This window comes from Trifolium pratense, linkage group LG2 (assembly GCF_020283565.1).
Source record: "Trifolium pratense cultivar HEN17-A07 linkage group LG2, ARS_RC_1.1, whole genome shotgun sequence".
In the NCBI taxonomy this organism is placed as follows: Eukaryota; Viridiplantae; Streptophyta; class Magnoliopsida; order Fabales; family Fabaceae; genus Trifolium; species Trifolium pratense.
In genome coordinates, this window is record NC_060060.1 from 67,227,474 (window position 1) to 67,240,024 (window position 12,551).

At 34.9% G+C, this 12,551-nt stretch overlaps 1 protein-coding gene across 1 annotated transcript in view; it reads right to left on the reverse strand.

The window, feature by feature from the left end:
- Positions 1–3,498: 3,498 nt before the first annotated feature.
- The window catches only part of LOC123905269, a 30,284-nt gene continuing 21,231 nt past the window's right edge, over positions 3,499–12,551 (reverse strand). The window contains exon 6 of the mRNA XM_045954883.1: positions 3,499–3,628. Within this exon, the coding sequence (XP_045810839.1) occupies positions 3,499–3,628 (130 nt within the window). The remainder of the gene's footprint in view (positions 3,629–12,551) is intronic.

The window sequence follows — 12,551 nt, forward strand, 5'->3', positions numbered from 1 at the left end:
TCAAAGAAAATGTGTTACAAAAAGAAATGAATAGAAATTGTGTCAAAAGAATCACCAAAAGTAAAGAATGGGGAAAGTGAAAGAGGATGAATAGCTTATGTAATGTTATGAAGATACTCAAAGTTTATGCTCTCTTATCCTTAAGGCTTTTTTGAATCCAAAGAAAAACAATGATTTTTTGTAGCCTAGCCCCATTACAAGCTTAAGAAAGACCTTAGTGATCCATGATTGATAACATGTCTTGTAATTTGTTGAGATGTATGTTTGAATTGATTTGTTGTGAACACATTGTTTGGATTGAGAGAAACACTACACCCTTGAGTTGAAACACTTGTGAGAATTGTGATTCTAGTTGATTATCTTGTTGATTTGGAAAGCTTGAAATCTTACTTGAGTTTTGAGACTATTTCAAATTCATGCTTTGATTCTTTGATGATTATGAATGATTGATTTTGAACTTGCAACACATAGAATCATGCAAACAATGATGTAAATCCAAATTTTTTGATTGATTGCAAAGTTTGAATGAACTATGCACAAATGATGTTTGAACCAATATTTTGAGAGTTTATATTTTGGACTTTTATTTGAGGACAAACAAAGTTCTAAGTTGGGGAGAGTTGATAAGTGCCAAAAATTGGTAATTCTACATATATATTTTAAGCACTTATTGACTTATTGTAAAAGTAATTTCATATAAAAAAACCAACTAATTGTAAATATTAGTTTTAATGAGAAAATTAGTTATTTTTGCTATTTCTATCTAATTCCAACACTTTTTGTAGGAAAATTTGGATTTAATGGAATTTGGAATGAAGAGATCAAAATTTTGAGTATGAGTTGCTGGCTAAGCGACAGACAAAAGGACGCAAGCTGTCAGAAAATGCAGAAAAATCAGTGCCGTCGCTGAGCGAGAGATAGCGAGGGATAGCGAGTCAAGTCAGTGGCAGGATGAGCTGTAGCGAGAGATAGCGAGAGGCCGTCGCTGAGCGAGCTGTAGCGAGAGCCAGCGAAGCTGTGGCGGTTAAAGAGTACTTCAGGGTGAAGAAACCTTCGTCGCTAAGTGAACAGATCCGTCGCTAAGCGAAGATCCACTTTTCTGTCACTTATAAAAGGCCATCAGACTTCATTTTTTCAGAACCCATTCACATCCAATCCACTCAAAACACTCAAAAACACGTCCAGAAGCAGAGAGAGACCCAAAGAGGCAGATTTAAAGGGATTTGAGGGTGGATCTACAACTTTTGTTGGGAAATCATCATTGATGTTTGTTCATCCCTCTTTTCTTCTTATCTTTTATGAAACTATCATGAAAATGAATAGTTTTTTTTTTTTTTTTGAAAACTTGGTATCCGGCCTTAGGACCGACTAATCTCTCTTTTGTTGAAAATGAATAGTTAATCTCTCTTTTGTTGGGATTAGATGTAATTTACTCTATTAGTATGTATTTATCTTGATCATGGTGTTATGTATGATTTTAGATTATCTATTAATGTTGATATTATCTTTGATTTCAATGTTTTATCCTTGGATTTGAATTGTTATAGACATATACTTTTTGAATCCAAAGAAATATGATAACGTCTATTGAATCCTAAATTCTAGACATAGATTTAGGTTTAATATTCACTTTTTGTATCGGATCTTAATGCTATTGTATTGATTGATCATCCGAGACATCGGAGGTTAATAGGTACAATAGATATCTCGGCGTTATCCAGACACGGAAACGTATGATGAGCGATACGTGATAATATTGGTAGATGACTAAACTCTATATAACTGATTAGGGAAATACAAATGAATGAGTTAATGAAATCTAATCTCAGCAAACTTATCTCTATGTGATTTTCATTATTTCTCCACCATCACCATATTTTCGTACTTTCTCATAAACAAACTCTGAAAACCCTTTACTTGAAATTATATTAATTGTTGAACGACATCGATATTGCACCAGTCCCTGTGGAGACGATAAAACCCTTATCTATTGGCCATTTTTGACAGCCACTTCGTCGGATATTGAAGGAAAAAAAATCAGATATGCGTTTCTTGCCATCTCTTTTACTAAATACAACAATTTAGATGTTTAATCGCCACATTTCCGACGACCGCAAGCTTTGACAGTATTGCCTATGGCTTGAACACCCATCATCCACGACTGTGGTCTAGTGTTGGTGATGGTTGGTATTTGCAAGACGGCGCTGATAATCTCACGATCGCGATGTGTAACGACCCGATTTTTATTATTCGCTATTTAAGTGTTTAATTAATTGTTGCGATGACTTTTAATTAAGTTAGTGGCGAATGGTTATTTATCGAGTGTATTAGTTAATGAGCGAGTTAAGTCGCGTTTGTGAGAGTTAGCGTCCGTGAGCTTTAGTTGGGCCGAGTTATTGGGTTTTTGGCCCATTGGGCCTATGTCACAATAAAGGGGAGAGCTTTATAAGCTCAAAAGAAGAGAGAGAAACTCATTTTCCTTGTGAGCTCAAGAAGAATGAAGAGAGAAGGAAGAGGAGGAGAGCTAGGGCAAGAGGGAAAGCTTTGAAGTAGCAAAGTTTTTCACAAGAAAGGGGGGGGGGGGTTGATTTTTGTGAACCTTTTTAAATTTAAACTTAAGTCACAAAATAAATGGTTAGTAATAAAATTAATTTTATGCTCAGTGAGATCGTTCTAAGAATGATCTGTGCTATGTAAAAACAGATGCAGAAAATAAAAGGTTAAGGGAAAGAAGACAAACACAAAGAGTTATCCTGGTTCACCCCTAATCTTTGGGTTACGTCCAGTCCCCACCACCTGTGAGTTTGTCCACTAGAATCACTTAAAGGTTACAGATCCAATACTTACACATTCACCTTGATCTTGACCTAAGATCAACAACTTACCAAAGCTCCTGGAGCTTTGAACTTTCCTAGTCACCTTGACCAAACAACACTCAATCAATAGTCACGTATTGACTTGAGCTATTACAATATAGATGATTTGTTTCTAAGCTTAATTTCAGACTCACTATAAAAGAGAAGCTTAGATGAAAGCACTCTAAAGAGGTTTGTCCTCAGATTGTGTTACAAAAGAGTGACTTAAAAAGGACTTTGAGCTAAAGAGATTGAATGAGATTTATATCACTTGAATTGCTTGAAAACTCTTGCTCTTTCCCTTGGACTTGATTGCCTTTTATAGATGCTTGCTTGAGATTGAAGCTTGGCCTTCAAGTATATCAGTTAGAGGGCAAAATAGAGCTGTTACTCAGTGCTCTATATGCAGCAGACAACTTCTGCATAATTTGCAGATTCTCTGTTCAGTCTTGGAACAGTCTTGATTTCCATTTGGCTTTGATCCATAAGATCCAAATATGTGTGAGCTGTTACCAAGTACATATGAGTTGTTTCTTACTTCCTTCCACTGTCATGTATCAGATATAGCCGTTTGGATGCTCAGAAAAGGACTTATGATAGTTGGAAATGGTTTTGAAAAACTGTGTGCAGGATCAGTCTTGCATTAGTCTTGAAACAGTCTTGACTGCACCAACAAATGAGATGAACCTTCATCCTTCCTTTCTTGTGGCATGCAGCTGTACAATAGCTCTAAGAGCTGATCAGTAGTAGCCTTAGCTTGAGAATAAAACCAGCTGGAATAGTACATGAGCATATGAGACAAAAAGTACTTCTATGACACCACTATTGAAGAATGTTCCCAAAATGGTCCTTTTGCAAGTACATCACAACTCATACTTAAAAATGTGTTGTTGCTTTCTGATTGGTCTAGGATATGTGATCAGGTGTTTTCATTGAATGATCAATACCATAAAAGATCATAAGAGATCAATGCTTGTGATTCATCACATGACTAGGAAAGCATATGCTTAATTTCCATCAAATGTTGTTGATCCCAAAAGAGATTATCTCCTGTAGTGATTTGGTCCAAAAATCAATTGTAAAGTGCTTATTTGTTTTGTTCTTAGTTGACTTGAAAAACCAGAAAGCACTTATTTCCAAAACGTGCTTATAACCAAAACTGCAGTCTGTCTGCTAAGAATGTTCTCAAAATGGTCTTGAAACAGCTTTGCAGGATTTTTACTTTGCAAGTGGTTTGTTAGAATCTATTTAATCTTATGCCACTCAAAAGCACTTGTTAGATAACAAAATGATCAGAATCATTTAAAATATAATTAAAGATGTTTGTAATCTTTAAAACATCAAAGGTGGATTTTGCTTCAACAAGCTTGAGATTCAAAGAGGAAGCTCGAGATTTCGTCGGATCTACGGTACGAGAGTTAGATTTCATATTCATGAGTGGTCATAAAGAGGGGAGGATGTCGATTCCTCCATTCCCAAACTCTTTCACTCATTTTCGTTTTGGGTTGTGGGATTTTCTTAATGAAAGTGAAATCTATTGATCATAACATGTTTAATAAACTCTTAACAAGTTGTATGAACGAATTTAATGGGTAAAAATGGGATTTTGTGGATCTTAGATCCAAGAACAATGTGTTTTATGAGTTTTGAGTAAAATATATAGATCTCTTACTTTATGACGTGTTTTGAAATAGATCTGTAAATCAATATGTTCTTATATGTTTATGTATGTGTAGTACACAATGAAAACAAACATATTTGGGTTTTATAACATGTAAAATGGGGTTATAGGGCCAAATAAGTGAGTTTTGGACCATTTTTCGTATGAACATGAAGAACATCAGATCTATCACGCCCAACGTGACCTTTCACGCCCCCAGCGTGATTGTGCCTCAGCACTCACGCGCAGCGTGATCCCCATCACGCCCAGCGTAATCCTTTTGGAAATGTTGTTGGTCGTCTCGGGTAGCATGATTCTTATCACGCGCAGCGTGATCATTTCCACGCGCGGCGTAGCCTTGTGTCACGCGCAGCGTGAACCCTTCACGCCCCCAGCGTAGTTCATTTTTGACAGCGTTGAATTTTGTTGACTTTTGATAGTTTTGACCCCGGAACCTATTTTACCCAGTTTTTCGCGTAGATTCCGATTCCGGAGGTTGTTTTATGAGATAATGCATGCTTAATACAATTGACTTATATTTTGGTATTGTGTTAAAATGCGAAATAAATACATTGTATGTGATAATCGATGTATGTTGATGGCATGAATTAATTGTGTTTGTATGCAATTGTTAAATTGTTGTTGATGATGTTTGTTTAAATATCAAAGAAGTATATTAAGGTGTAAATCAAATTATTAAAGAATGATATTAGAATTGTTATTCTAATAAAGAAGTATATCGAATTATGTTATTCGATAAAGACGTATATTAAGGTATAATGTTATCTTAATAAAGACGAAATGTTGGATAGTGTTCCACATTTATAAATGACGAGCTTAATGCTAAATGTGATTGTTGATGTGAGAATATTCATGAAAACATACATGCATTCATGAATTATACTAGGGATATTGGATATTCCAATAAAGAAGGATATCAGATTATATTTATCCGATAAAGAAGGATATTAGAGGTGAGATACTCTAATAAAGACGATGGTACCAAATGCATTAAATATGTCTAGGATGACATGACATGAAGTTGAAGCATTAGAATGCATTAGGATATATGTGCAATTATGTGATAATTGGTATATGTGACGCATATTTTGGCTAAGTGTGCTAATTGTTATTTGATTGATTAATGTTTGATTATAGTGGTATTGAAACTTATAATTGAATGGTGAATGATGATGTATATTTATAGTTTATGAATATGCATGATGTTGTGATAAAGTGTTTAAGTATTACTTACTTACACTTGTATGATTTGATTATGTTATCTAACTCTCCGTTTTGTGTATTTGACTGGTTTGGGACCAGATTTCACAGGTTATGTGTTCGTCGATGTAGAGTCGTCGGCGAAGCTCAGCTCTGATTGTGACACGAGAAATAGGGGTTTTATAGGTATATAGAGTCTCCTTATCTAGGTTGTTTTGTATAGTTAATAAATACATTATTTGATTTAAGATTTGTATAAACAAGTAGTCTTACTAATTAATTAAATTAGTAGTATTTTTATGAAGTATGTAATACCTGAACCAAGATTTTATAATAACAAACTTTGATTTTCCGCTGCGTATTTTGAAAAAGATTTATCATGGTAGAATTTTATTAAATAATGGGTTTGGGTGTTACAATTGGTATCAGAGCCCCGTTGTCTTCCGACTGTGTGGGTTATGTGTCGATCAGAGCAGGTCTGTGCGGTCAGACCAAGTGAGTATTGTGTGTCAGTCGTGTTTGTCTAACAATTTTGTGTTTGTTTCATGAATTTACTTAGTGTTGTTTATTCATGAACTATGAGTGATGTGAATTGGATTAAATTATCCATTCTTTTTGTGAGTAGTTGTGTGAGTGTTATACTTCTATGTTATAATAGTTGTATGTGCTTAGAGTTTAACCTTTGTGTAGTTTAAACTTGGTTGATTGATGCTTATTTGCTAATTGTTGATGATCCGGCATGATATAAAACTGCATGTGACGATCCGACATGATATAAAACTGCAGGTGATGATGATTTGAAATAATTTTAAAAGAAAACTAATGATATTTCTTGATGATGAAGATTTTGGTGGAAATGTAGAGTTATTTTCTTTTGAGTAAGTGAAAATTGAATTTTCAATGATAGTGAGAAGAGTAGGATGTTAGTGAATCCTAGTGTGTGTTGTTATATGTTTATTTATAACTTGTGATAGATTATTACTAGCACCTTGGGTTGTTAGTATGAGTCATAGTAGATGACTTTGTTTTGTTCTTTAATTGAACTATGTGAATGTATTCTCGCGATGAGGACTTATTTGAGAACATGCTATATTTATACATGTTTGAGTAGTTGTTGTGAATAATATGAAATGAAGACGCATGTACTTGATTTAATGTCTTGTTGTACATGATGTGTCGTTGTCTTACATATTGTTTTATTATAAAATATATGTATTGACGTGTGGTTAAGATTACATATACTAGTTGGTATATAAGTTGTTACATTAGTATATAGGGGAAACCGTATGCCTGTGTATTTTGTAGTTGGGTGTATGTCAAGAGGACTTCACCGGGGTGTTTGTATAGATGTTTAGGTATCGTATTTTACGATTACCCTTGTATGCGACATGCGTGTAAACGATGTCGATACTAGTTTCTTCTTGGGAAGAATATGCTTAGAAAACGATAGAACCATTAGGTGTGAGCACCGAGAATTCTAGTGGAAGAGTGTAGGTGGGTTTGAGATAAGTGGGGGAGAAGGTTATATCCCTCTGAGATGTTTCGAACGTGAGAAGATGAGATGAGTAGAGATGTTCTTGAAGCGGAATATTCAGGAATTGGTGACGTTGTTCGAAGTGGAATGAATGGGAGCAACGAGTTGTGAGAGACTACTAGAGGAGAAGTTGTCAGGCCAAGTGTTTCGCCGTAGGAGCGTCGGTGATATTGGTTAAGTAAGATGAAGAGCATTCGGGACGATTGAAGATTGTGTGTTGTACTAAAAGTATGAAGGCATCATTTTTGTGGACCAAGGTTGAAGTACATGTTTGATCGGAAGGAGTCGAATATGTAGAAGAGGAAGTGATTAGGATTCTTGAGAGGTGATGATTTTGAAGTGAGTTGTCATCCAAGTGGATCGGATGTTGTAGCGGATTCTTGAGTAAGAAGTTTTACGTGAGTCGTGCATATGGTAGTAGGTTGAATTGGTTGAACAATTCGGAGTTCTAAACCTAGTGTGTGAGGTGATTTCTAGAAGAGGTTTGACAAATTTAGAGAAATGGATGTGAAGATTAGTGAACCGTTAGTGTTAATTAATCAAGGAAAAAGAAGTGAATTCTCAAATGAGATTAGAATGGAATTAAGAGGCATGGTGATAGGATGAGTATGATTGTTGAATCATTAGAAGTAAGGATTGTATGAATAATTGAGTTTATTCGAAGATGGAAGTATAGGATAACGATTCGAAGGATTTTGTGAGAGGCTTGTCGAAGAAAGAGTAATTGGATTTGGATAATGACCGGACAATTGGTGTCACATGTCGAACGAGAACGTAGAGTATTGGAGGTTGAGATGAAGCTAAGTGAGTAGTAACATCTTAGAATGATTAGAAATAAGAAAGTTAGCCGTTGAAGAACGTGCAGAGAATGAGTAATAGGAGGTCATGTTGGAAGTGACTTGTGTTAGGTGAGAGTTTGCGAAAAGGATTACCGCACATGTGAGTAGATGTTGTGTTGAGCACATATAGTAAGGAATTGAAGGCGATGCCTAAGGTAAGTGTCGGAGAGCATTTTGTAGTGCCCACAAGATAAGAGTGAGTAAGTATTTGCTAAGGAATTTGGATTTACGAAATAGGAAAGTCAGTGGAGACTAGTGTTGATAGATGCATCGTGGATGTTGATGTAGTATGGTCATAATCGGTGGCAATTAAGCATAGGATTTTAAATTGTTTCATCATGGATGATGGAATGGTAGTGATTTGATGTATAACTTAAAATATATTATGGACGAGAATTTTTGGAAAATTTCTAGAGATATCATATTGGGAGTAGACAAGCAGTCATTAGTAAGAATACTAAGACAAAAGTTGATTAGAATTTAATGGATAGAATTAGATCGTATGACGAGTATTTGGAGCTTTGTGGATTAAATTCAAGAGTTTGATTTTGGTATCGAATATATTAAGAAGGAGTTTATAGATAGCTATCCATAGAGAGATGATGATTAGTAGAGGTTAGAAGTGAATAAGAAATCGATGAGTGAATAAATGAAGAAGAATATGCTTGTTGCAATGCAAGATGATAGGGAACATCAATAAATGGATTGTGGGCGAATTGAAGAAGTCGTTTGGAATCAACGAGATGGAAGTTATCATTGTTTGGAGAACCAATTCTAGGAACTGGCCTAATTTTGAAGTAGTGAATTACTAAAAGATTAAGGAGGAGTGGTATTGGAAAATGTTTTCGTTAAGGAATGCAAAAGTTGGTTAAGAGATTACTTAGGAAAAGAGTAGTCGTATTGGGATTCGACTCAATGATTGGAGATATGTGAGAAAAGGAATTTGAAAGTTAGAAACGATAATTTCTAGAATGTGTCGAGGAAGATTTGGAATAGTGGTCATCAAGTGATTGTTGGAATTGCATTATCGAGTGATAAGTTGGAATAAGATTCGGATATGGATAAGTGATGTAACACGGTTAAGTGATTCATGAGGGAATCAAAGACTTATAGGATTTGTGGAGCATTTCACGTCTTTTCGGAGTGTGTTCGGATGGTTTGTCCTTGTTTTGGGTAGTGTTGTGAGTACCGTAGAATGTTAGTCTATCGATGTTTCGTGCAAAGTAGACGTTTTAGCGGTTTGATAAGAATGATTTATGCCGATATCATGATTGTTGACTATTTATCGACAAATTGAGGAACTGGCCGTCCTTGATCTCTTGTTGATAATAGACAAAAATTGTGTTGGATGAGATAAACTAATTTTGTCAAACTTAGTTTTGTGTAACGTTTGGAGTGTTTTGTTGGAAATTGGATAAAGGAGTTATCCGGAGTTATTTTAGTCGCGTAATTTTCGAGGGCAAAAATCTTTTAAGTGGGGGAGAATTTTAACGACCCGATTTTTATTATTCGCTATTTAAGTGTTTAATTAATTGTTGCGATGACTTTTAATTAAGTTAGTGGTGAATAGTTATTTATCGAGTGTATTAGTTAATGAGCGAGTTAAGTCGCGTTTGTGAGAGTTAGCGTCCGTGAGCTTTAGTTGGGCCGAGTTATTAGGTTTTTGGCCCATTGGGCCTATGTCACAATAAAGGGGAGAGCTTTATAAGCTCAAAAGGAGAGAGAGAGAAACTCATTTTCCTTGTGAGCTCAAGAAGAATGAAGAGAGAAGGAAGAGGAGGAGAGCTAGGGCAAGAGGGAAAGCTTGAGATTCAAAGAGGAAGCTCGAGATTTCGTCGGATCTAAGGTACGAGAGTTAGATTTCATATTCATGAGTGGTCATAAAGAGGGGAAGATGTCGATTCCTCCATTCTCAAACTCTTTCACTCATTTTCGTTTTGGGTTGTGAGATTTTCTTAATGAAAGTGAAATCTATTGATCATAACATGTTTAATAAACTCTTAACAAGTTGTATGAACGAATTTAATGGGTAAAAATGAGAATTTGTGGATCTTAGATCCAAGAACAATGTGTTTTATGAGTTTTGAGTAAAATGTATAGATCTCTTACTTTATGACGTGTTTTGAAATAGATCTGTAAATCAATATGTTCTTGTATGTTTACGTATGTGTAGTAGACATGAAAACAAACATATTTGGGTTTTATAACATGTAAAATGGGGTTATAGGGCCAAATAAGTGAGTTTTGGACCATTTTTCGTATGAACATGAAGAACATCAGATCTATCACGCCCAGCGTGACCTTTCACTCCCCCAGCGTGATTGTCCCTCAGCACTGACGCGCAGCGTGATCCCCATCACGCCCAGCGTAATCCTTTTGGAAATGTTGTTGGTCGTCTCGGGTAGCATGATTCTTATCACGCGCAGCGTGATCATTTCCACGCGCGGCGTAGCCTTGTGTCACGCGCAGCGTGAACCCTTCACGCCCCCAGCGTAGTTCATTTTTGACAGTGTTGACTTTTGTTGACTTTTGATAGTTTTGACCCCGGAACCTATTTTACCCAGTTTTTCGCGTAGATTCCGATTCCGGAGGTTGTTTTATGAGATAATGCATGCTTAATACAATTGACTTATATTTTGGTATTGTGTTAAAATGCGAAATAATTACATTGTATGTGATAATCGATGTATGTTGATGGCATGAATTAATTGTGTTTGTATGCAATTGTTAAATGGTTGTTGATGATGTTTGTTTAAATATCAAAGAAGTATATTAAGGTGTAAATCAACTTAATAAAGAATGATATTAGAATTATGTTATTCTAATAAAGAAGTATATCGAATTATGTTATTCGATAAAGACGTATATTAAGGTATAGTGTTATCTTAATAAAGACGAAATGTTGGATAGTGTTCCACATTTATAAATGACGAGCTTAATGCTTAATGCTAAATGTGATTGTTGAGGTGAGAATATTCATGAAAACATACATGCATTCATGAATTATACTAGGGATATTGGATATTCCAATAAAGAAGGATATCGGATTATATTTATCCGATAAAGAAGGATATTAGAGGTGAGATACTCTAATAAAGATGATGGTACCACATGCATTAGATATGTCTAGGATGACATGACATGAAGTTGAAGCATTAGAATGCATTAGGATATATGTGCAATTATATGATAATTGGTATATGTGACGCATATTTTGGCTAAGTGTGCTAATTGTTATTTGATTGATTAATGTTTGATTATAGTGGTATTGAAACTTATAATTGAATGGTGAATGATGATGTATATTTATAGTTTATGAATATGCATGATGTTGTGATAAAGTGTTTAAGTATTACTTACTTACACTTGTATGATTTGATTATGTTATCTAACTCTCCGTTTTGTGTATTTGACTGGTTTGGGACCAGATTTCACAGGTGTTCGTCGATGTAGAGTCGTCGGCGAAGCTCAGCTCTGATTGTGACACGGGAAATAGGGGTTTTATAGGTATATAGAGTCTCCTTATCTAGGTTGTTTTGTATAGTTAATAAATACATTATTTGATTTAAGATTTGTATAAACAAGTAGTCTTACTAATTAATTAAATTAGTAGTATTTTTATGAAGTATGTAATACCTGAACCAAGATTTTATAATAACAAACTTTGATTTTCCGCTGCGTATTTTGAAAAAGATTTATCATGGTAGAATTTTATTAAATAATGGGTTTGGGTGTTACAATTGGTATCAGAGCCCCGTTGTCTTCCGACTGTGTGGGTTATGTGTCGATCAGAGCAGGTCTGTGCGGTCAGACCAAGTGAGTATTGTGTGTCAGTCGTGTTTGTCTAACAATTTTGTGTTTGTTTCATGAATTTACTTAGTGTTGTTTATTCATGAACTATGAGTGATGTGAATTGGATTAAATTATCCATTCTTTTTGTGAGTAGTTGTGTGAGTGTTATACTTCTATGTTATAATAGTTGTATGTGCTTAGAGTTTAACCTTTGTGTAGTTTAAACTTGGTTGATTGATGCTTATTTGCTAATTGTTGATGATCCGGCATGATATAAAACTGCATGTGACGATCCGACATGATATAAAACTGCAGGTGATGATGATTTGAAATAATTTTAAAAGAAAACTAATGATATTTCTTGATGATGAAGATTTTGGTGGAAATGTAGAGTTATTTTCTTTTGAGTAAGTGAAAATTGAATTTTCAATGATAGTGAGAAGAGTAGGATGTTAGTGAATCCTAGTGTGTGTTGTTATATGTTTATTTATAACTTGTGATAGATTATTACTAGCACCTTGGGTTGTTAGTATGAGTCATAGTAGATGACTTTGTTTTGTTCTTTAATTGAACTATGTGAATGTATTCTCGCGATGAGGACTTATTTGAGAACATGCTATATTTATACATGTTTGAGTAGTTGTTGTGAA